The sequence below is a fragment of the Cetorhinus maximus genome, chromosome 13 (assembly GCF_964194155.1).
Source record: "Cetorhinus maximus chromosome 13, sCetMax3.hap1.1, whole genome shotgun sequence".
Classification (NCBI taxonomy): Eukaryota; Metazoa; Chordata; class Chondrichthyes; order Lamniformes; family Cetorhinidae; genus Cetorhinus; species Cetorhinus maximus.
Window position 1 is genome coordinate 62,407,932 of NC_135891.1, and position 24,924 is coordinate 62,432,855.

General features: G+C 47.6%; 1 protein-coding gene and 1 long non-coding RNA gene across 3 annotated transcripts in view; one reads left to right on the forward strand and one right to left on the reverse strand.

The window, feature by feature from the left end:
* LOC144689199 (uncharacterized) overlaps positions 1 to 24,924 on the forward strand; it is an 81,068-nt gene that overhangs the window by 23,811 nt on the left and 32,333 nt on the right. The window lies entirely within an intron of this gene.
* LOC144688632 (tumor necrosis factor receptor superfamily member 5-like) overlaps positions 1 to 24,924 on the reverse strand; it is a 56,215-nt gene that overhangs the window by 22,348 nt on the left and 8,943 nt on the right. Inside the window, exons 2-7 of one of the 2 annotated variants that reach the window (XM_078555430.1) lie at positions 16,578 to 16,720; positions 14,745 to 14,829; positions 11,973 to 12,098; positions 5,032 to 5,178; positions 4,774 to 4,870; positions 2,637 to 2,689 (exon numbers count right to left, since the gene is read on the reverse strand). In XM_078555430.1, the coding sequence (XP_078411556.1) occupies positions 2,637 to 2,689; positions 4,774 to 4,870; positions 5,032 to 5,178; positions 11,973 to 12,098; positions 14,745 to 14,829; positions 16,578 to 16,720 (651 nt within the window). The remainder of the gene's footprint in view (positions 1 to 2,636; positions 2,690 to 4,773; positions 4,871 to 5,031; positions 5,179 to 11,972; positions 12,099 to 14,744; positions 14,830 to 16,577; positions 16,721 to 24,924) is intronic. The other variant, XM_078555432.1, reaches the window with a different exon arrangement.

Genomic DNA, 24,924 nt, shown 5'->3' on the forward strand with positions numbered 1-24,924 from the left:
TCATTTAACCTAAATATAAAGACACAATCCCAAAATATAATAATCTTACAAACCTCATAATTATAACACCAGCAATGCTTCCTTTCTTGTTGGACTGGAATTATACTGCTTGTAAATTCTCCTGAACATACTCTAGGAACTTTTACCACCCCCCCGCCCCCACCCCCCCTCTGCCCTTTACACTACCATTATCCCAGTTTATATTTGGATAATTGAAGTATAGCTACTCTTTAATTCTTACACTTCTCTGTAATTTCCTTGCAAATTTATTCCTCTACATCTTTCCCACAGTTGGTGGTCTATAGACTATGCCAAGCAGTATAATTGCATTATTTTTATTCCTTAGCTCTAGCCAAACAGATTCTGTCCTTGACCCCTCTGGGACATCCTCTCTCTCCAGAACTGCAATGTTCTCCTTAATCAATACCATCCCCTCCTCCTTTCCTCCATTTCCTCTCTTTCCTGAACATCTTGTATCCAGGAATATTTAATACCCAGTCCTGCCCTTCTTTGAGCCGGTCTGTGTTATTACCACAACATCAAATTTCTGCATGGCTATCTGTGTCTGCAACTCACCAATCTTATTTATCACACTCCGTGTATTCACATAACCCTACTTTAGACTTTATTACTTCCCCGCTTATACTGAACCCATCTAATACTTTACTATTTCTTACTCAAGTACGATCTGTCTCTCCCAATATTCTTTGCACTCTCTCTAATACTACCTCGGTTCCCACACCCCTGCCAAGTTAATTTAAACCCACCCCAATAACACTTGCAAATCACCCCACAAGGCAATTGGTCCCAGCTCTGTCTAGGTGCAACTGGTCTGTCTTGTACAGGCCTCACCTCCCCCAGAACTGATCCCAATGTTCCAAGCATCTAAAGTCCTCTCTTGTGCACCATTTCTCCAGCTGCACATTCATCTGCTCTATCCTCCTATTTCTATACTCACTTGCGCACCATGCCACAAGTCATCCAGAGATTATAACTTTTACAACAATCGATGATAGTTTCATGGCCACCATTACTGAGACTACCTTTCAATTCCAGATTCTTTTTTCGTTAATTGAATTTAAATTGTACCCGCTGACAGTGGTGGGATTTGAACTCCTGTTCCCAGAGCATTAGCCTGGGCCTTTGGATTATGAGTCCAGTGACATTACCACTACGCCACCATCTACCCCCTAACTCACTAATGCCCTCTGGTGGAGGAAATCTGCTGTCCTTACCTGGTCTGACCTACATGTGACTCCAGATCCACAGCAATGTGGTTGACTCTTAACTGCCCTCTAAAATGGCCTAGCAAGCCACTCAGCTCAAGGGCAATTCAGGATAGGCAACAAATGCTGACCTAGCCAATAACATCCATATCCCATCAAAGAGTTTAAAAGAAACTTTGGAGGTTCTGCTTGCTAATTTCCTACCTGACTCCCCAAATTCTGACTGCAGGATCACATCCCTCTTTCTACATAAGTCATTGGTACTGATGGGGACCACAACCGCTGGCTGCTCACCCTCCCCCTTCAGGGTGGCCTGCAGCCCTTCAGTGACAGCTTTGATCCGGGCACCAGGGAGCAACATACCACCCTAGATTCAGGTCTGCAGCTGTAGAAACGTCTACCTGTTCCCCTAACTATTGAATCTCCTCTCACTATTGCTCTTCCAATCTTCTTCGTGCCCCCCTGTATAGCTGAGCCAGGTGAACCATCACTTTCATCAGTATTCAGAATTGAATTCTGGTTGGAGAAGGTGATGCACTCAGGGACTCCTGCACTACCTGCCTATATCTTCTTGACTGCCTGGTGGTCACCCATTCCCTCTTTTAAGCTGCGGGGTGACCACATGTATAAACATGCTATACACTAAACTCTCAGCCTTGCGAATACAATGCAATGACTCCAGCTACTGCTCAAGCTCCAAAACCCGGCACTCAAGCTGACATCACTTCCTGCACATATGGTTATCCAGGACGGGGTAAGCATCCTGGAGTTCCCACATGGAATGGGATGTGCACTCCAGGGCCCAGAGCTGCCCTGCCATTCCTCTACATAATTCACCCTCAGTGACACTGTGGCCCCTTTAACCCATATATGCCTCCATTGTGTTCCACCCTGGCTCTTTTCAGTAGCTTACCAGCAGGCACAACTTGAAGCAAACTGTAGTAAGACAGTTTAGGATCACAATACTCATGAAATTTAGCTGCATTGCATCTATTACCATGAGGACAAGATCTAAGTGAAATGCACTTAATGGCCAGGCTGATGGTAAAGTTGGCGTAACAGGTTTCTCATAGCTATGGAATGGAGTAAAATAGGCAACTAGGTTCAGGCTCCTGACCACCACTCAATGGCTCTGAATGCAACAAAAACGTGTATAGATTTGGGTGAGTGCAGTACCAAGCATGATCATAATGTCCCACCCACAGTTAGCCTCCTGGCCAATCATTATCTACAAGAGCAATAGTGACATGGGTGAGGTGACAGAATAAAATTGGAGAAGCGGGGTCAAGAAGGAATGAAATGGTGCCAGATTACCACCAGTGACAATAGCCCAAATAATCACTTGTACCGTAGACAAGAACTGGTCCCTGTCAAAGTGACAATCTTTAGCTGGGAGCTTGCAGTACTTACATTTCACATCTGTTGTTGAGTTGCCCGGCTTGAGCTCTCCTCGTGCCCCACAACTGAAAGTAAAGAGACAGAGGTTGTCAGGGGATCAGAGCACAAGAATTTCCACAGACAATGTATAATCAGGGATCCCGAAGGCAGACACTTTCTACCTAATTTGTTCATTAATCTTGGTCTTTTATGGGATCTATACAAAGGAAAAAGCTTTGGCTTTACACGGTATAGACTTTATCAGAAGATAGAGATCTATAAGACACAGCCCACCCTAGCACATCCACTGAGGGAGATTCTGCTTAGCAACAACATCCAGCAGTTTCCTAAATAATTCCAGGATGTTCACACCCACTCCTTGTGAAAAGTCCACTCCCCCATGTTGCTCACTCTTTGGGTAAAGGGGAGCTTCCTGATATTAAAGGTGCCTTTCGCTAAGTTTGAGCCTGCTCCCTGCCTCTGCCTGACTGACACCATCACAGTTTAACTTGAAATCATGTTCCAGATTTATCCTTTTCACACCATTGATTGTTTTACACACCTGCATGAGCTCCCTGCTTAGTCCCTCCTTTAGAGGTCGAAAAGTCCTCCCAGGCTAGGCTTGAGTTTTCTGCTTTTTCTGAATGCCACCATCAGACTATCATATATCCCGCAACATCAACACTTAGAAGACCAAGGGCAACAGCCATACACAAACAGCATCACTTCTAAATTCTGTGCAAGTCACACAATATATATATCATTATCCTTGCTGCTGGGTCAAAATCCTGGAAAACTCTCCCTAACAATGGGAGTATTTTTCTCACCCAAGTGAAGCAGTTCAAGATAATAGGTGATGGGCAACAAATACATGCCTTGCTAGCAATGCAGGGGTTAATTAAAGAGATAATTGGCAGAGGAGAATAAAACCAAAGGTGTATTTTCTCTCCAGAATAATCCTGACAAATGAATAGTTTTGGCAGCGGAGTGAGGCACCAAAGTGCTTGATGTAGTCTCACCAGACTTAGTGATGGATGACGAGCGCAGCTTTGCTCAGATAGGCTCAAACCTGAGCCCCTTAAACTTGAGGGGATGAAAATGGGGCGATCCGAGGGAGAACGACCAACATGAAAAAGAGTAAAGATATTGCTCGGAACAAGTGCATCAAATGTGGCAGTGAGGGTATGGCTCAGCGTAGATACAAGGTGAATGAAGCCAGAGGCAGAGCAGTTGGCAGCTTGAAACTTTGCCATTTAAACTGTTGCACCTGAGTCCACCCATTTAACTCTCAGTTCTTGACTTCGCCCATTTAACCCACAGTTACTGACTCTCCCCAATTAACCAGCATTACTCACTCTTCCCAAAACTGGGTGGGAATGTAAGTTGCGAGGAGGACGCAAGGTTTCAAGAGGACTTGGACAGGCTAAGTGAATGGGATAGAACAGGGCAGATGGAATATCATGTGAATAAGTGTGAAGTTATCCACTTTGGTAGAAAAAACAGAAAGGCAGAGTATTCCTTAAGTGGTGAGAGGTTGGGAAGTGTTGATGTCCAAAGGGACCTGGATGCTCTTGTTCATAAGTCACTAAAAGCTAGCATGCAGGTGCAGCAAGCAATTAGGAAGGCAGATGGTATGTTGGCCTTCATTGTAAGAGGATTTGAGTACAGGAGCAAAGATGTTTTGCTGCAATTGTATAGAACCTTGGTGAGAGGTGATCTCATTGAAACTTACAAAATTATTGCAGGGCTTGACAGGGCCGATGTGGATAGGATGTTTCCCCAGGTTGATGAGTCCAGAACCAGGGGACACAGTCTCACAATAAGGGGGTAAGCCATTTAAGACTGAGATGAGGAGGAATTTCTTCATTCAGAGGGTGGTGAATCTTTGGAACAATCTACCGCAGAGGGCTGTGGAAGCTCAATCATTGAGCATATTCAACACAGAAATCAATAGATTTCTGGATACTAATGACATCAAGGAATCCGGAGATAGCACAGGAAAGTGGCATTGAGGTAGATATCAGCCATGATCTAACTGAATGGCGGAGCAGGCTCAATAGGCTGAATGGCCTACTCCTGCTCCTTTGTTCCTATGTTCCTAACCTGGGTTACTGACTCTCTCCAATTAACCTGGGTTACCGAAACTCTCCAGTTAACCTGGGTTACTTACTTTGTCCATTTCCAACAGCGCTCTACAGGTGAGGAGACATTTGAGTAATAACCACTTTGACATTCCATACACTCTGTGTCGCTGTGTTTGCGATCGGCTGGCAAAGAAACACCACATCAGCACATCAGTAAGTGACCATTATCACATGAAGTAATAGCACCATAAACACCCACCTAAACAGTTCACTTTGTGAAAACGTGTTATGAATCAGACAAGTATATAGATTGTTAAAATTAGACGTGGGTTCAATGGTTTTACCTGGATTATCTACTCCAAATCCAGGCTTGCAACTCTTGTCCTCTGCACACATCTCACAGTCCTTATTGATGCAGTGTTTCCCTATCGCACACAGACACACAGCATCGCGCAAGGTGTCACCGTGCAACTCCCTCACAAATCCTCCATCTGAAAATATTAAAATGCAGAGTTAAGACTTCTCATCCATGCAGAGTCATATCAGTGATAGTGACAGGGCTGTGTACCTGTGACAGTGACGGGGCTGTGTACCTGTGACAGTGACGGGGCTGTGTACCTGTGACAGTGATGGGGCTGTGTAGCTGTGACAATGACGGGGCTGTGGAGCTGTGACAGTGACGAGGCTGTGTACCTGAGACAGTGACGGGGCTGCGTACCTGAGACAGTGACGGGGCTGTCTACCTGTGACAGTGATGGGGCTGTGTACCTGAGACAGTGACGTGGCTGTGTACCTGAGACAGTGACGGGGCTGTGTACCTGTGACAGTGATGGGGCTGTGTACCTGTGACAGTGACGGGGCTGTGTACCTGAGACAGTGACGGGGCTGTGTATCTGTGATAGTGACGGGGCTGTATACCTGAGACAGTGACGGGGCTGTGTAGCTGTGACAGTGACGGGGCTGTGTACCTGTGACAGTGACGGGGCTGTGTACCTGAGACAGTGATGGGGCTGCGTACCTGAGACAGTGACGGAGCTGCGTACCTGTGACTGTGACAGGGCTGTGTACCTGTGACAATGACGGGGCTGTGTATCTGTGACAGTGACAGGGCTGCGAACCTGTGACAATGACAGGGCTGTGTACCAGTGACAGTGAAGGGGTTATGTAGCTGTGACAGTGACAGGACTGTGTACCTGTGACAGTGACGGGGTTGTGTACCTGTGACAGTGACGAGGCTGTGTAGCTGTGACAGTGAAGGGGTTATGTAGCTGTGAGAGTGACGAGGCTGTGTACCTGTGGCAGTGACGAGGCTGTGTAGCTGAGACAGTGACGGGGCTGTGTACCTGTGACAGTGAAGGGGCTGTGTACCTGAGACAGTGAAGGAGTTGTGTATCTGTGACAGTGGCGGGGCTGTGTACCTGAGACAGTGACGGGGCTGTGTAGCTGTGACAGTGACGGGGTTGTGTACCTGAGACAGTGACGGGGCTGCGTACCTGAGACAGTGACGGGGCTGCGTACCTGAGACAGTGAGGGGGCTGTGTAGCTGTGACAATGACGGGGCTGTGTACCTGTGACAGTGACAGCGCTGGGTAGCTGTGACAGTGACGGAGCTGTGTACCTGTGACAGTGACAGGGCTGTGTACCTGAGACAGTGATGGGGCTATGTACCTGAGACAGTGACGGAGCTGTGTACCTGTGACAGTGACGGGGCTGTGTACCTGAGACAGTGACGGGGCTGCGTGCCTGAGACAGTGAGGGGGCTGTGTGCCTGAGACAGTGACGGGGCTGTGTATCTGTGACAGTGACAGGGCTGTGTAGCTGTGACAGTGACGGGGCTGTGTACCTGAGACAGTGACGGGGCTGCGTACCTGAGACAGTGACAGGGCTGCGTACCTGAGACAGTGAGGGGGCTGTGTAGCTGTGACAATGACGGGGCTGTGTACCTGTGACAGTGACAGCGCTGGGTAGCTGTGACAGTTACGGAGCTGTGTACCTGTGACAGTGACAGGGCTGTGTACCTGAGACAGTGAAGGGGCTATGTACCTGAGACAGTGACGGAGCTGTGTACCTGTAACAGTGACGGGGCTGTGCACCTGAGACAGTGACGGGGCTGTGTACCTGAGACAGTGAGGGGACTGTGTGCCTGAGACAGTGACGGGGCTGTGTATCTGTGACAGTGACGGGGCTGTGTAGCTGTGACAGTGACGGGGCTGTGTACCTGTGACAGTGACGGGGCTGTGTACCTGAGACAGTGACGGGGCTGCGTACCTGAGACAGTGACGGAGCTGTGTACCTGTGACTGTGACAGGGCTATGTACCTGTGACAATGACGGGGCTGTGTATCTGTGACAGTGACAGAGCTGCGTACCTGTGACAATGACAGGGCTGTGTACCAGTGACAGTGAAGGGTTTATGTAGCTGTGACAGTGACAGGACTGTGTACCTGTGACAGTGACGGGGTTGTGTACCTGTGACAGTGACAAGGCTGTGTACCTGAGACAGTGACGAGGCTGTGTAGCTGTGACAGTGAAGGGGTTATGTAGCTGTGAGAGTGACGAGGCTGTGTACCTGTGGCAGTGACGAGGCTGTGTAGCTGAGACAGTGACGGGGCTGTGTACCTGTGACAGTGAAGGGGCTGTGTACCTGAGACAGTGACGGGGCTATGTAGCTGAGACAGTGACGGGGCTGTGTACCTGAGACAGTGAAGGGGTTGTGTATCTGTGACAGTGGCGGGGCTGTGTACCTGAGACAGTGACGGGGCTGTGTAGCTGTGACAGTGACGGGGCTGTGTACCTGAGACAGTGACGCGGCAATGTACCTGTGACCGTGACGGGGCTGCGTACCTGTGACAATGACAGGGTTGTGTACCTGTGACAGTGAAGGGGTTATGTAGCTGTGACAGTGACAGGACTGTGTACCTGAGACAGTGACGGGGTTGGGCACCTGTGACAGTGACGAGGCTGTGTAGCTGTGACAGTGACGAGGCTGTGTACCTGAGACAGTGACGGGGCTGTGTACCTGAGACAGTGAAGGCGTTGTGTACCTGAGACAGTGAAGGGGTTGTGTAGCTGTGACAGTGATGGGGCTGTGTACCAGTGACAGTGACGGGGCTGTGTACCTGAGACAGTGACGGGGCTGTGTACCTGAGACAGTGAAGGGGTTGTGTAGCTGTGACAGTGACGGGGCTGTGCACCTGTGACAGTGACGGGGCTGTGTACCTGAGACAGTGAAGGGGCTGTGTACCTGAGACAGTGACAGGGCTGTGTACCTGTGACAGTGACGGGGCTGTGTACCTGTGACAGTGACGGGGCTGTGTACCTGTGACAGTGACGGGGCTGTGTACCTGAGACAGTGACGGGGCTGTGTAGCTGTGACAGTGACGGGGCTGTGTAGCTGTGACAGTGACGGGGCTGCGTTGCTGTGACTGTGACGGGGCTGGGTAGCTGTGATTGTGACAGGGCTGGGTAGCTGTGACAGTGACGGTGCTGAGTAGCTGTGACAGTGAAGGGGCTGGGTAGCTGTGACAGTGACGGGGCTGGGTAGCTGTGACAGTGAAGGGGCTGTGTAGCTGTGACAGTGAAGGGGCTGTGTAGCTGTGACAGTGACGGGGCTGTGTACCTGTGACAGTGATGGGGCTGTGTACCTGTGGCAGTGAAGGGGTTGTGTAGCTGTGACAGTGACGGAGCTGTGTACCTGTGACAGTGACGGGGCTGTGTACCTGTGACAGTGACGGGGCTGTGTAGCTGTGACAGTGAAGGGGCTGTGTAGCTGTGACAGTGAAGGGGCTGTGTAGCTGTGACAGTGACGGGGCTGGGTAGCTGTTACTGTGACAGGGCTGGGTAGCTGTGACAGTGAAGGGGCTGTGTAGCTGTGACAGTGATGTGGCTGTGTAGCTGTGACAGTGAAGGGGCTGTGTAGCTGTGACAGTGACGGGGCTGTGTAGCTGTGACAGTGAAGGGGCTGTGTAGCTGTGACAGTGACCTGGCTGGGTAGCTGTGACAGTAACGGGGCTGTGTAGCTGTGACAGTGAAGGGGTTGTGTAGCTGTGACAGTGAAGGGGCTGTGTAGCTGTGACAGTGATGTGGCTGTGTAGCTGTGACAGTGAAGGGGCTGTGTAGCTGTGACAGTGAAGGGGCTGTGTAGCTGTGACAGTGACGGGGCTGTGTAGCTGTGACAGTGATGGGGTTGTGTAGCTGTGACAGTGACGGGGCAATGTACCTGTGACAATGACGGGGCTGTGTACCTGTGACAGTGACGGGGCTGTGTACCTGTGACAGTGAAGGGGTTGTGTAGCTGTGACAGTGACGGAGCTGTGTACCTGTGACAGTGACGGGGCTGTGTAGCTGTGACTGTGACAGGGCTGGGTAGCTGTGACAGTGAAGGGGCTGTGTAGCTGTGACAGTGATGTGGCTGTGTAGCTGTGACAGTGAAGGGGCTGTGTAGCTGTGACAGTGACGGGGCTGTGTAGCTGTGACAGTGACAGGGCTGGGTAGCTGTGACAGTGAAGGGGCTGTGTAGCTGTGACTGTGATGTGGCTGTGTAGCTGTGACAGTGAAGGGGCTGTGTAGCTGTGACAGTGAAGGGGCTGTGTAGCTGTGACAGTGACGGGGCTGTGTAGCTGTGACAGTGAAGGGGCTGTGTAGCTGTGACAGTGACCTGGCTGGGTAGCTGTGACAGTGACGGGGCTGTGTAGCTGTGACAGTGAAGGGGCTGTGTAGCTGTGACAGTGAAGGGGCTGTGTAGCTGTGACAGTGATGTGGCTGTGTAGCTGTGACAGTGACGGGGCTGGGTAGCTGTGACAGTGAAGGGGCTGTGTAGCTGTGACAGTGAAGGGGCTGTGTAGCTGTGACAGTGACGGGGTTGTGTAGCTGTGACAGTGACGGGGCAATGTACCTGTGACAGTGACGGGGCTGTGTAGCTGTGACAGTGACGGGGCTGTGTACCTGTGACAGTGAAGGGGTTGTGTAGCTGTGACAGTGACGGAGCTGTGTACCTGTGACAGTGACGGGGCTGTGTACCTGTGACAGTGACGGGGCTGTGTAGCTGTGACAGTGAAGGGGCTGTGTAGCTGTGACAGTGAAGGGGCTGTGTAGCTGTGACAGTGACGGGGCTGGGTAGCTGTGACAGTGAAGGGGCTGTGTAGCTGTGACAGTGATGTGGCTGTGTAGCTGTGACAGTGAAGGGGCTGTGTAGCTGTGACTGTGACAGGGCTGGGTAGCTGTGACAGTGAAGGGGCTGTGTAGCTGTGACAGTGATGTGGCTGTGTAGCTGTGACAGTGAAGGGGCTGTGTAGCTGTGACAGTGAAGGGGCTGTGTAGCTGTGACAGTGACGGGGCTGTGTAGCTGTGACTGTGACAGGGCTGGGTAGCTGTGACAGTGAAGGGGCTGTGTAGCTGTGACAGTGATGTGGCTGTGTAGCTGTGACAGTGAAGGGGCTGTGTAGCTGTGACAGTGAAGGGGCTGTGTAGCTGTGACAGTGACCTGGCTGGGTAGCTGTGACAGTGACGGGGCTGTGTAGCTGTGACAGTGAAGGGGCTGTGTAGCTGTGACAGTGAAGGGGCTGTGTAGCTGTGACAGTGATGTGGCTGTGTAGCTGTGACAGTGAAGGGGCTGTGTAGCTGTGACAGTGAAGGGGCTGTGTAGCTGTGACAGTGACGGGGCTGTGTAGCTGTGACTGTGACAGGGCTGGGTAGCTGTGACAGTGAAGGGGCTGTGTAGCTGTGACAGTGATGTGGCTGTATAGCTGTGACAGTGAAGGGGCTGTGTAGCTGTAACAGTGACGGGGCTGTGTAGCTGTGACAGTGAAAGGGCTGTGTAGCTGTGACTGTGACGGGGCTGGGTAGCTGTGACTGTGACAGGGCTGGGTAGCTGTGACAGTGACAGGGCTGGGTAGCTGTGACAGTGATGTGGCTGTGTATCTGCGACAGTGAAGGGGCTGTGTAGCTGTGACAGTGAAGGGGCTGTGTAGCTGTGACAGTGACGGGGCTGGGTAGCTGTGATTGTGACAGGGCTGGGTATCTGTGACTGTGACAGGGCTGGGTAGCTGTGACAGTGATGTGGCTGTGTATCTGCGACAGTGAAGGGGCTGTGTAGCTGTGACAGTGAAGGGGCTGTGTAGCTGTGACAGTGACGGGGCTGGGTAGCTGTGACTGTGACAGGGCTGGGTAGCTGTGACAGTGACAGGGCTGGGTAGCTGTGACAGTGATGTGGCTGTGTATCTGCGACAGTGAAGGGGCTGTGTAGCTGTGACAGTGATGTGGCTGTGTATCTGCGACAGTGAAAGGGCTGGGTAGCTGTGACTGTGACAGGGCTGGGTAGCTGTGACAGTGATGTGGCTGTGTATCTGCGACAGTGAAGGGGCTGTGTACATGTGTTTTTAACAATTTCCTCCTGTCTGGTAACCAGCTTGTGGTTTTGTTGTAACACTTCCTGTAAATCTAGCAGTGAACTGTGGCACTCACACATAAAGAGACCAAGCTTTGGCAAGTTGTTTGTCTGAAGGCTTCATCACGAAAAAGCCCAACCCCGTCCTAATGAGCACAGGGTACTGTTTTACGTGGACCTCCTTGCTCTGTAGGGCTGAAGTTATTTACTTATGCTGGCAGTATCTCAATTGGAAACCCCTGTATATTTTCAATGGCGGACAGAATGTTTCCTATGGTTTCCGATTTTACTCCCACTCTGGAGAGAGAGGAATTCCTCCTGTTTAGTATTCCAACAGAATGCTGAATTTGGATTCTGCCTAATATATCATCTATTTAAAACACAAGGCTTTCCAAATTCTGTTGGGGATTTAATTTGGCCGGGATCTTGCTTCCCTCCTCCCCTCCCCCGAAAAACTAGTCTATATTTATTCACAGTCCATTGTGATTGAGAGGAAATACGCTCCATTTTGTGTGTGCAGCACAATTTAATCTTGCCTTCAAAGCTGGCTCCAGCATCAGGATAACACATACACACGCACATGCATACACATGAATATGCATACACACGCACATGCATACACACGCACATGCATACACACGCACATGCATACACACGCACATGCATACACATGAATATGCATACACACGCACATGCATACACACGCACATGCATACACACGAATATGCATACACACGCACATGCATACACACGCACATGCATACACATGCACATGCATACACACGCACATGCATACACACGCACATGCATACACACGCACATGCATACACACGCATGCATCTGTAACGTGCTGCCAGAAATAAATGCAACATGAAACAAGGGAAAGCTAATGTGTACCTACTTGGATCGCAGTACGTGTGCTGTTGGCAGTGATCAGCCAAGTTCCATTTTGACTGATATAGCCCCTCTTCACAGCGATTGCATTCAGTGTCTTTTTGTATTGTGCATTTACTGATCAAATAGGTACCTGCAACATAGACAGCACAAGTACAAATTTATTGTACAGGGAATACAACTCTCAGATCTGGCTTGAGTTCTGCTCCTTTTCCACAGACCCGGATAGGTTTTGAAAACATCTGATGCAGACAAATCTTTGGTCACTTATAGAAAAATAAACCTCTCAGCAGATTTTCCACATTGTTTCACACTGCCACAGAATTAATGCAGAAAACATTCAACAGCACTTTATAGAAGAAAAATAACAAAGTTTATGAAAAGATAAGGGATTGGATGCCATGTCATGGAACGAAAGTAGTTGCATTTATATAGCAGCTTTCCCAACCTAAGTACGTCCCGAAGCACTTTGGAAATGTAGGCTCTGGTTTATTGTAGGAAAGATGGAAGCCAATTTGTGCACAGCAAGCTCCCACAAACAGCAACAAGCTAATGATCAGGTAAACTGCTTTGGTGATGTTGGTTGTGATAAAAATTGGCTAAAATACCGCGATAAATTCCTCAGTTCTTCTTCAAAATAGTACCATCTGAAATTATACATCTACCTGTGAGGGGGCCTTGGTTTAGTGTCTCATTTGAAAGACACACCTCTCTGACAGTGTAGCACTCCCTGAGAATTGTACTTGAGTGCCAGCATAGATTCTATGCTTAAGTTGCTGGAATGGGACTTGAACCCACAACCTTCTAACTCAGAGGTATGAATACTACCCACTGAGCCACAGCTGAAGATTAGTGGATGTGGGGGGCAGGGGGGTGCAGAATGCTTTACTGGAAGCTTTGGCAAAAAAGGCAAGCTTTGAGAAGTTAGTTTGAAGATGGCGAACGGGGAGTTGAGGAGGTTATAGAATTTTCCAGAGTGTATCACTATGGTGACTAACAATGATGCCATCAATGTGGAGGATGCATAAAAGCAGCAGACCAGAAGGCGAAGAGAAAGTGTCAGAGCCAAGCCTGGCAGTACATCCACTTTCCAACATTAGCACTGAGACCATGGTCGATCTGTTCCTAATCCAGAGGTCAATTCTGGCGACCTACTGCGGCCTCAACTGGGATCAACTAAAATCAGCACAGATCAGCAACTAAATAAAACCTGGCAACTTCCTGATCTGATTAGCTCAGCTTCTCCCTCGCCCAATTGCAAAGCCCAATCAGTTATTTTTTATTCTTAGGGAAGAATTTTCCCATCGATGAGTGGAGGCGGGGCCTACTCGCCAGCGCGTAAAACGATGCGTGGTGATGTCGGGCGGGCATCCTGATGTCACTGCGCGTCATTTAGATTGTCAGTTTGGCGGGTGCCCAGCGGCGTCAGCTGTGCGCCCGCCGAAGTGTCAAAGGCCTATTAAGGCCATTAACAAAGTAATTAAAGTTGTTAAGAATGCTGCCCATCCAACCTTAAGGTTGGGGGTCAGGCGAAGAGCCCAGGCAGCCTTCGCATTTTTCATGAAACCTCATCCACGGGTGGGATGAGGTCTCATGAAGGGTTCATTAATTTTTAAAAATTTTTTGAAAAAATTAATGGACATGTCCCAGCTCATGTGACAGTTTCACATGAGGGGACGTGTCCTTAAAATTTTTTTTTACCTTTATTAAATTCTTCAGAACTTAAACTAATCTCCCTGAGGCACCTCTGTGCTTCAGGGAGATTTATGCGCTCTTTCATGCACAGGGAATCCCCCCCCGCCCGTACAGGGAGCGCACAACGCTTCCCGGTGCAGGTCACGCTGGGCAGGACTTAATTGGCCTGCCCATGTAAAATGGCGGCGCGCACCTGATTGGGGGCGCCAATCGGGTTCACGCTCGCTCCTGCACAGGCCCCCAATGGTGGGGGGGGGGGAAATTCAGCCCTTAGTTTTCTTCCCCTGTCCGCCACCTGTCCTGAGGGTTATACAGGCACCATCAGCCTTCTGGTACCTCAGACAAGTATCTATTCTTCATGTACGCATCTAGAGTCTAGGCAGTGACTAATGACAGGCTAATTTACCATGAAGCACTAACCTCACTGAACACTCACTCATCTCCCAGCACAATGGCACCAATCAAGGTTAAAGGATCAAGCCTGAATCACTCCCCACTCTGTAGCTCTAAGCTGTTCTATGCGTCTGTGTCACCATGTCCTACTCAAGTTTAATTCTTATTTTTACCTGAACACTCTGATTCCATCCACTCAGATACCAACTAACTACTCACTCAGATTCCATCCTGCAACTCCCAGATGTTCAATATACAAACCATTTGAGTGGCTTGGACACTATTCAAAGCCATTGATTCATGTTTCCCACAAGAAATGAGTAGAATTGTGGAAGTCGATCCCTGAAACACTGATAAAATCTTGGAAAGCCATTTCATAAAAATGAACAGGAGGGGGCCATCCAGCCCCTCAAGCCATTCAATTAAAACATGACCAGTTTGGGATTCAACCCCATTTCCCTAGATACCCAAGCCTAAGCAAAGTCTAAATCTTGAAAGCTCCAATTGGTTCCAGCTTCCACAGCCCACTGGGGGACAGTATTCCAGATGTTTGTTGCCCTGTGTGTGAAGAAATGCTTCCTGATTTCACTCCTGAATGGCCTAGCATCTATCACTGGCCCAGTTTATATTCCAGCCTTCTGGTCGATCCCCCCAGGAATCCATCATTCCCTATTGTTGGTTCTGTACTTACCCGGTGGACACTTGGCACAGCAGCGAGAAAACATGAAATACTGTGTGATATTGTTACATTTGGTGGCAGATTCACAGTGGCACAGCTGAAAGAGAAAGACAGACACTGAATTACTATTCATGCCATTGTGTTTCACTGCTTTGCTCATTCTGGGGTTACCAACCCTCCAGGTGTAATCTGGAGCCTGCAGGAATTAAAGGTTCATCTCCAAGGCACTGATGTGAGAAACCCTGGAGAAAATTCATTGGGTAGCAAAGAAAATTGTATGTAGTTATTATTTTATTTAAGCACTTTCATTCATTAGTTGTATATTTATCAGAAATTGAAAAATTGGCTGTTTGACTAACAGTCAAGAATCTTCCAATTGACTGACAAAGAGTTATAGAATGGTTACAGCATAGAAGGAGGCCATTCAGCCCATTGTGTCTATGTGTAAGCAGTGGCGTATTTCCCCAACCCCTCGGTTTTCATGTGATCCAATTTTCTATTAATAAACCCACAGCAAACTCAAGATAGGATGAACTCAAAGGGTTAGTTTGGTTGCACACACTCAAAACACGGGAGCAGGGGATGGTAAAGGCTTCCAGCAGAAACAGGGTAGATGGGGCCAGGTGTCCAACCTGGGCCAGAGCTCCTTCAGTGTGGCCTGCGAATCAGATGTTAAACAGCAGGCTGAGCTATGCAATTCATCAAGGCAATATTATTTGTTCCACAAGCCAAAGGCCCATGTCACATGACTCCCACCTCTCCACCATCTTTGACAAAGGATTTGTATCCATCGTCAGGATTCCAAAGAGCCTTAGCCATTAGGAATTGAAAGGAAGGTTGCAGGACCTTTGTCTTAGTAGATGAACCATCTCCTGGCCAGCCTGGATTATTAAATGCAATGACCTTTGTATAGCTCTCTTTGAAGTCCCAGGTGATCATTAGCAGCTCCTCAGAGATAATGAGGTGTGAGATTTCCCAAAATGCAAAGTGGCTTCTTTTGTCCTGGGGTCACAGATAGACACATATTCAACCATCTTAAGGATTTTTGCTTGTTTTTTTTTAAATTTTAGAAATAGCCATGAGGATATCTCTATATATTTTATAAAAGTATACAGTGTGAGATCTTAGTCCCTCACCCTGTGAACAATTAATGAAAAAAAAAATTCTTTTTTGAATATTGCAGCTTAGGTGCAAAAAGGAAGTATGAGAAAATGCTTGCAAAACTAACAGAAGAAGATTTTATTAAGTACAGTAAATGAAAAAGAGTGGTAAGGAGGAATGTGGGTTAGTTAACAGCAGATACTTGTGAGGCTATAATGGATAATAAGGAAAAGGCAGACTTGTTAAATGAATACTTTCTATCTTTTTTCAACATGGAGGAAAGAACAAAATAACAGGGAATCTACAAAGACACAAAGAACAACTCATAGATTGGATTTAATTTAAGTAAAAAAACAGTCATGGGGAGAAAATAGTGAACTTAAATGAATCTCCAGAATTTCAGGGGATGGAGTCATTTTTATAATTCAGCTCCAATTTTGGGACAGGATGCTATATAAGCCTCTCAGCACCATTACTGGCAGCCTTCCATCTCCTGAGATGATGGTTTGCACCACTCTACGTTAATCATCGCCTAGTGTCACTCAGGAGCCCACTCTGGCATGGCAGCCTCTGCCGTGTTTGCTGCAGAGGAAGACAGTGGGCGGAGAAGGTGCATGATTCACTGGCCTCTGTTTTCTCTGGGCCCTCTCCTTGGCCAGCTGAGCTTTTCGTTTCAGCTCTTCCGATGTCCTTCCAAACAGTCAGTCTCCCATTTGTCAGTGTCAATGTCCACCACCTTCATACCTTTCTTGCAGGTGTCCTTGTGGAACAGGTGTGGATGCTCAGTAGGTCGTGACCCAGTGTCCAGTTCACTGCATGGAAGGCCTTTGGGTATACGACTGTCATGAGTCCAACGAGCTTGTCCGAGCCAGTGCAGATGTCGTTGGCTTAGTAATGAGTGTACAATCACAGAATTAGCACACCTCTGAGCACCAATCCCCTTCCATCCCACACCCATTGTCCATCAGGCATTGAATATATGTGGAGTCAGTAAACCTGTTGGCATCTGCTAAGTCTCATCAAAAGTGGGTCTTCACCAGCGTCACCAACCTCCCAAGATTGTCCTGGAGTCTCTAGGTATTAAAGATTAAATCCAGCGCACACTGCTGCGAGCCATCCAGGACAAAAATCATTCAGACAATGATTCTTTGTTAAGATTTCGGAGATGGGCAAAAAGGGCTGTTTCAACAAAGGTCCCAGTATTGACAGAGAGGGAGTACAAGTGAATTCCAGTAATCACAGGGATGAGGTCTTGCCAAATTTAACAGAGCCTGGCAATCAGAAAGGAGGAAATGATCTGGGCTTGAAGGGAGTGTGGAAGGGTTGGGGGCTGATCGTGGAACAGGCAGCTATAGATCGGGGTTTGATGGGGGCTGGGGTAGGGGGCAGTGGTTAATGCTGATAGCAGGACAAAGGACCAGAGAAAATAGTTTGATGGGGTAAGCGGGATGGTTGACCAATCACTGGACAGTTCAAGATCCACGGGCCCTGTCAACATTCTGACAATAGTACTGAAGACTTGTGCTCCAGAACTGGCTGCGCCCCTAGTCAGTACGATACAGCTACAACACTGGCATCTGCCTGGCAATGTTGAAAATTGTCCTGTACACAAAAAACAAGACAAATTTAACAATTACCACCCCATCAGTCTACTCTCGATCATCAGCAAGGTGATGAAAGGGGTCATCAACAGTGCTATCAAGCAGCACTTACTCAGAAATAATCTGCTCACTGACGCTCAGCTTGGGTTCCACCAGACCCACTCAGCTCTTGACCTTATTACAGCCTTGGTTCAAACATGGACAAAAGAGCTGAACTCCAGAGGTGAGGTGAGAGTGACTGCCCTTGACATCAAAGCAGCATTTGGCCATGTGTGGCATCAAGGAGCCCTAGAAAAACTGGAGTCAATGGGAATCAGGGGGAAAACTCTCCACTGGTTGGAGCCGTACCTAGCACAAAGGTTGTGGTTTTTGGAGGTCAATCATCTCAGTCCCAGGACATCACTGCAGGAGTTCCTCAGGGTAGTGTCCTAAGCCCAACCATCTTCAGCTGCTTCATGAATAACCTTCCCTCCATCGTAAGGTCAGAAGTGGGGATGTTCGCTGATGGTTACACAATGTTCAACATCATTTGTGACTCCTCAGATACTGAAGCAGTCCATGTCCATATGCAGCATGACCCGGACAATATTGAGGCTTGAGCTGATAAGTGGTAAGTTACATTCGCACCACACAAGTGCCAGGCAATGACCATCTCCAACACGAGAGAATCCAACCATCCCCCCTTGACATATCAATAGCATTACCATCGTTGAATCCCCCACTATAAACATCCTGAGGATCACCATTGACCAGAAACTGAACTGGGCTAGCCATATAAATACTGTGGCTACACGAGCAGTTTAGAGGCTGGAAATTTTGTGACAAATAACTCACCTCCTGACTCCCCAAAGCATGTCCACCATCTACAAGGCACAAGTCAGGAGTGTGATAGAATACTCTCCACTTGCCTGGATGAGTGCAGCTCCCACAACACTCAAGAAGCTCAACATTACCCAGGACAAAGCAGCCCGCCAGATTGGCACCCCATCCACAAACATTCACTTCCTCCACCACTGATGCATACTTGCAGCAGTGTGTACCAACTACAAGATGCACTGCAGGAATTCACCAAGGCTCCTTAGTCAGCACCTTCCAAACCCGCCACCTCTGCCACATAGAAGGACAAGGGCAGCAGATACATGGGAACACCACCACCTGGAAGTTCCCCTCCAAGTCACTCACCATCCTGACTTGGAAATATGTTGCCGTTCCTTCACTGTCGCTGGGTCAAAACCCTGAAACTCCCTCCATAACAGCACTGTGGGTGTAGCTACACCACATGGATTGCAACAGTTCAAGAAGGCAGCTCACCACCACCTTCTCAAGGGCAATTAGGGATGGGCAATAAAATGCTGGCCTAGCCAGCGAAGCCTACATCCCGCGAAAGAATTTTAAAAATGACTGGAGTTAATGTGAGAGATTTTGTCCATACTGAGGCAGAAAACTACAGAATGCAGCTTGATGGAGGGGGCTGCTGACTGATTGCTGGGCAGGAGGTAAGAGAGTGGAGTGGAGGGTGTAGGTGTTGGCTGATCCTCCTGACCCACAAAGAATGCTCCAAAGAGAAACTACCTTCTTGATCTGGCCGCGCCCATCTCCATTTAGCTGCTAGGCTTCCAGAAGTCTGGAAAACCCAGCTGGCAGCAGTTAAATTTATAAAACACAGCTCCCAACTTCACTGATTTAAATGTTATAATGAAGTGTCCAGCCTCTCCAAAATGGGACACAGGTACCCACCATTATAAAAAGAGCAGCAGCCGCATATGCTGCATGTTGGGGGTACATTCCACAATTCTGTATTTTTAGTGCCCCTCTGAACCTGTGCCACACATCCTGGGGGAGATTTGGGGGTTTGGAGGAGCTAATCTCTACTTTGAAGTGTTTTTTCGTGAAAGTGGATCATTTACCCTTGGATTGTAGAGTGGAGCCTCCTGGTCACCTGTCACTATCAACTGATGTTCTACAGCAAAAACTTTCTAAAAAGACAATTCTGACTTTGTTGTGTGAAACTGGTCTTCAGTCCACCGAATCAAATCAGCCTCTGAGGGAATTGCTGCCCCTGAATCAGCAGTGAGTGAATCAAATCAATCCAGCCCACTGTCAGACATATTAACAAGATAGATTGCATCGAATTTACTCATTATACTCATTATATCTCTCAGAAACATCCTGAAGTACAAGATACTATTAATTAGTTTGAAACACAGTGACCATTGTTATGTCAGCAAAGTGCCAATTGTGGCTTGGTGGTAGCTCTCTCCCTTCCACACTGACATCATCATTAACCACAACTTACTCAAAAAACATTCTCTCTGCTCAAAACAAGTAAATTCAACAGAAAAACCAAAAACAGGCAAAGGATGTTGAAGTGGCTGAAAATGTTTGCTAAAGGTTTAATTTTTTTAAATGGCCCTGATGGCACAACCACCACTAAAAAATGATTATTCTCTTGTTAAAACGATTATGAATTCTTAATTAGCAGTGATTCATATTTAAATGCCTTTTATAGCTCAAACTGGCCAGGATTCCTGTGGCATTATGCAGAAAATGATGGGCCTGAACTAAATCTATTGTGAGGCCTTATCAGAATAATTCAGGTGAGCTATGAGGGACAACCTCACAATCAGGCTTCTCGCTCAGGGCCTTTTCCAAGTTTACGCCCCACCAAGTGGCCTAGGTGTCTCTGGGAGATTGGGGGATGGCGGGGTGTCAAGGGCAGGCTGACAGCAACCCACAATGGATGCAGAGGGAGCTTTCAACTCCAAACTAAAGTGGCAAAGTGAAAATTTTGTGGCCTTTTTTTTTAAGCGGCCTTAGGGCTGACGTGTCAGTGCAGTGGGGAAGGAACATTGCACTGTTGGAGGATGATACGTTAAGACTGAGGTCCCATCTGCCTGCTTTAGAGACCAAAGTGATCCAGAAACACCAACATTTAGACATCACAATGTTTCACTCAGGCATATGAGTTTAACAATCCAGATCTGAAATAGCATAGGGACTTAATTTTAAAAATGGAATGAGGCCTGCCCTCATCTGCGGCCATCTTAAAAAAAGGCCCCAACCAATTTACCAATGACTGGATTGTGCAGGTCAGACGTGGGCCTCTCCTAAAGTGGTTACCATCGCACCTGATTTCGACCTGTAAAATGGGTGCAATGAATGGGTACGACAATGTTAAACTTAGACCCCATTATTCCTTTTTTAAAATGATTATGTTAGTTATTCCTTGTTAACATGATTTACCTGCTTATTTAGTGTCAAATTGATAATGCCGATTAATCCTTTGTTAAGATGATTATACTGGTTATTCTGATTATAGTGATTATTTGGTACATATTAACATTAGGTATAGTTGGGGACGAGGAGCAGCTTTTGTTGTTTCTACATCACCCACAATCATGTGGCTGATCACCGCAACTAACCCCAGTTTCCCACAATAAAACTAGTGGGGAAGTTTCTTCGAAATCACATCACTGATCTGTGTCGTTGCTTGTTACTGAACATTCCATCACAGCCAATGAGTTCCATGGTGTGCTGAAGCTCAACTCCAACTGTAAACATTTCAAAGATTGAAGTTAGCTGCCGAGGTCGGTTCCCTCAAGGTGAACATGTTGAAGGGAGAAGTGGATTTTGCAGGTGATCAATTATCTCATAGCCTAATCTTGCAGTGGTTACAGACTCATATCAGAAGGAAATGAGAGGTTTTCAGAACTGCTGAACGCCCCTGCATAGGACGTGAATGTTCTGTGCACACGGTATTACCCACTATCAACACAGTATGCAAGACAATAATTTCACCAGAGTTGTGCACATGGTATCACCCTCTACCACACGAAATATGAACATACAAATTAGGAGAAGGAGTAGGCCAATCGGCCCCTCAAGTCTGCTCCGCCATTCAATAAGATCATGGCTGATCTGAATATAAACTCAACTCCACATTCCTGCCAATTTTTACCCCTTTGTTAACCAAGAATCTATCTAGCTCTGCCTTAAAAATATTCAAAGACTCTGCTTCCACCGTCTTTTGAAGAAGGGAATGCCAAAGACTCATGACCCTCTGAGAGAAAAAATTTCTCCTCATCTCTGTCTTAAATGAGTGACCCCTTATTTTTAAACAGTGACCCCTAGTTCTAGATTCTCCCACAAGAGGAAACATCCTCTCCACATCCATCCTGTCTTAAAGGTTTCAATTAAGCTGCCTTTTACTCTTCTAAATTCCAGTGGATACAAGCTTAACCTATCCAACCTTTCCTCATAAAACAACCCACCTATTCCTGATATTAATCTAGTAAACCTTCTCTGAACTGCTTCTAATGCATTTACACCTTTCTTTATTAAGGAGATCAGTACTGTACCCAATACTTCAGATGGTCTCACCAGTGCCCTGTATAACTGAAGCATAACCTCCCTACTTTTGTAATCAATTCCCCTCACAATAAATGATAACATTCTATTACCAACGCAGTATGCAAGAGGATATCTTCGCCAAAAGTTGTTTCTGGTCTTGTGACAAGGGCCAAAGACAGTGGCTTTGGTCTTCCATAGAACTATAGAAAAGTTACAGCATAGAAGGAGGCCATTCGGCCCATCTTGTCCATGCCAGCCTGAGAACACCCAGGTGCCCTTTCTAATCCCACCTTCCTGCACCCGGCCCATAGCCCTGCAGCTTACAGCACTTTAGGTGCAGATCCAGGTACTTTTTAAAAGAGTTTAAAGTATCTGCCTCTACCACCAACTTGGGCAGCGAATTCCAGACACCCACTACCCTCTGCGTAAAAAAGTTCTTCCTCATGTCCCCCCTACACCTTCTGCCACTTATCTTGAATCTATGTTCCCTGGTTCTAGAATTCTCTAACAAGGCAAACAAGTCGTTAATATATAACACAAACAGCAAGGGTCCCAACACCAAACTCTGTGGAACATCACTTGTGACAACTTTCCATTCGCAAGGGCATCCATCGACCATTACCGTTTGTTTCCTGTTACAGAGCCAACCATTTATCCAGTTTGCCACACTACCCTGAATCCCATGGGCTTTTACTTTCCTGACCAATCTGCCATGTGGGACCTTGTCAAATGCCTTGCTAAAATCCATGTACACAACATCCACCGCACTACCTTCATCAACCCTTCTTGTCACTTCCTCAAAGAATTCAATCAAATTTGTGAGGCAAGACCTTTCTTTAACAAATCCATGCTGACCATCCTTGACTAGTCCATGCCTTTCCACATGACAGTTAATCCTATCTCTCAGGATTGATTCTACTAATTTGCTCACCACCGATGTAAGGCTAACTGGCCTATAATTGTTTGGCATTTCCTTTGATCCCTTTTTAAACAATGGAACTACGTTTGCATTTCTCCAGTCCTCCGGTACCTCCCCTGTATCTAGTGAAGATTGGAAAATCATCCTCAGAGCATCTGCTATCTCCTCCCTGACTTCCTTCAGCAGCCTCGGAAACAATCCATCTGGCCTGGTGACTTATCAACTTTCAAGAATTTCAACCCTTTGAGTACTTCCTGTATCTTTATGACTATCCAGTTCAATATCTCACAGTGTTCCTCCTGGACTACTATATCTACATCCTCCCTTTCCTTTGTAAACACGGAGACAATATATCCATTCAAAACCCTTCCCACAGCCTCTGCATCTACGCACAAGTTTCCATCTTCATCTCTGATAGGTCCCACTTTTTCCTTAACTAACTTTTTAGCACTCCCTGTGTTTAGCTGGAGAAAGTTACAGAATTTCCAAGACTAGATGTCGATGAGCACTCTAACAGCACAGAGGCAATGGTCGGATCAAGAGAGGCAGAGTTCGGCATCATCAGTGTATGTGTTGACCCCAGGTACATGGGTACTGTTGCCAAGAACAGCTTAGGAAGAGAGAGAGAGGACCAAGGCTAGCTCCTTGAGCCTCTCCAGAGAATCATTGCCGGGTTGAGAAGAGAGATCATTGCTACGAACAGATAGGGAAGACTATAATCAAACAAGGGCAATCTCATGGAGTTAGGCAATGGAGGAGTTGTCTTGAAGGAGAATCATGTGATTGACAGTGTAAAAGGCTGCAGGCGGGTCAAAAGGGTGAGGTGGGTTAGTGCACCATGGTCACGGCCACAGGGATTGGGACCAGTGACAAGATTGACCAGTGTGGAGAGATTCAAGTTGTGAGTTGTGGGAAAGCTGAGCATAGATCTGGGAGGGAACCCAGACCTTCAGGACCTTGGAGGGACAGGAGGCCAGAGATAGGGCTATTGATAGGAAGAACAGAAGTGTGAAGGGTAGGATTTTGGAGAAGTGGGTGATAATAGTGGTTTTGAAAAACTAGGGGGACAGTGCCTGAGGAGACAGAACCATTTACAATGTCAATGAGCATGGGGGCCAGGGAGGGAAGTTGAGTGATCAAGAGATTATTGGGAATGCAGTCGGAGCAGGAGATGGGTCTAATGGATGAGATGAGCTGATGCAGAGAAACTATGGATATCTGAAAATTCAGGGCTGGGGTTGAAAAAAGGAATATGGGAGTTTGACTTGGCAGGTAAGGGAAAGAGGGAAGCAGCAGCCACAGCTGAATGGATGGTCCATCTTGGAGATGAAGGCTCAGGAAAGCTTGATGTGGTTGAGTCAAATCTGGTTCTGGATGGGTAAGTCAATTGTGCACCAAGTACGCTCACATTCACTCTCCTTAGACTTGAAGTGAAGATGGGCTCTGTACCAGAGAAATGACTGAGAGGGGAAACAGTGAAAGTTTTGCTGGGAATTCAAAGGTGGAGCGATTGATCAAATCAACAGCTGCCGAGACTTTGTGGTGAGGCTGTACAGAGTTTGAGAATATAACTGTAAATAACATGGGGAGAGTTTTTTTTCCAGGGACAGATGCAGAAGAAAATTGGTAGGTGGATGTGGGTGATGAAGGATACAAGGAAGTAGCCAGAGGCAGCCTTGCCAGTGTTCAGGAGTAGAGAGCCCACCCGAGAGATGCTGTGGGGGATGGAATACCCTGAAAATGGATAGGGAAGTTTACAGAGTATGCAGAGAAAGAAAGGGAGAAGTTTAGGTAAGAGAAGCAAGTGGTGAGTTCAGGAGAAGGAGCAAGGGAAGTCAGGATAATAAAATCACTGAAGATGAGGAATCGCTTAGTCTAGAAACTGGAGGAGGAAAAGGGGGAGCTTAACACTTGGAGACACTTAGCCCGGGATTTTATGGGGCAGCGGCGACCCTATCCACTGGCTGGAAGGTCGGGGACAACACCTCCTCCACCAGTTAAGGAACCTGACCCAATTTCATGTGCAGCAGAAAATTAACTACGTGCAGTTGGGGCTCCCAATCCTTTAAGAGATGAGGCCAACCCCAAGAGTTGCTGGCCAACTGGACAGCCAGCAGCTCCGTAGTCCCAGCAGCACCACCAGGAGAGGTGGCCATTGCTGGGACTGCAACCAGGCAGCGGCAACAGCAATGGAGGGCCTGGAAGCTAGGTAAGTGGAGTC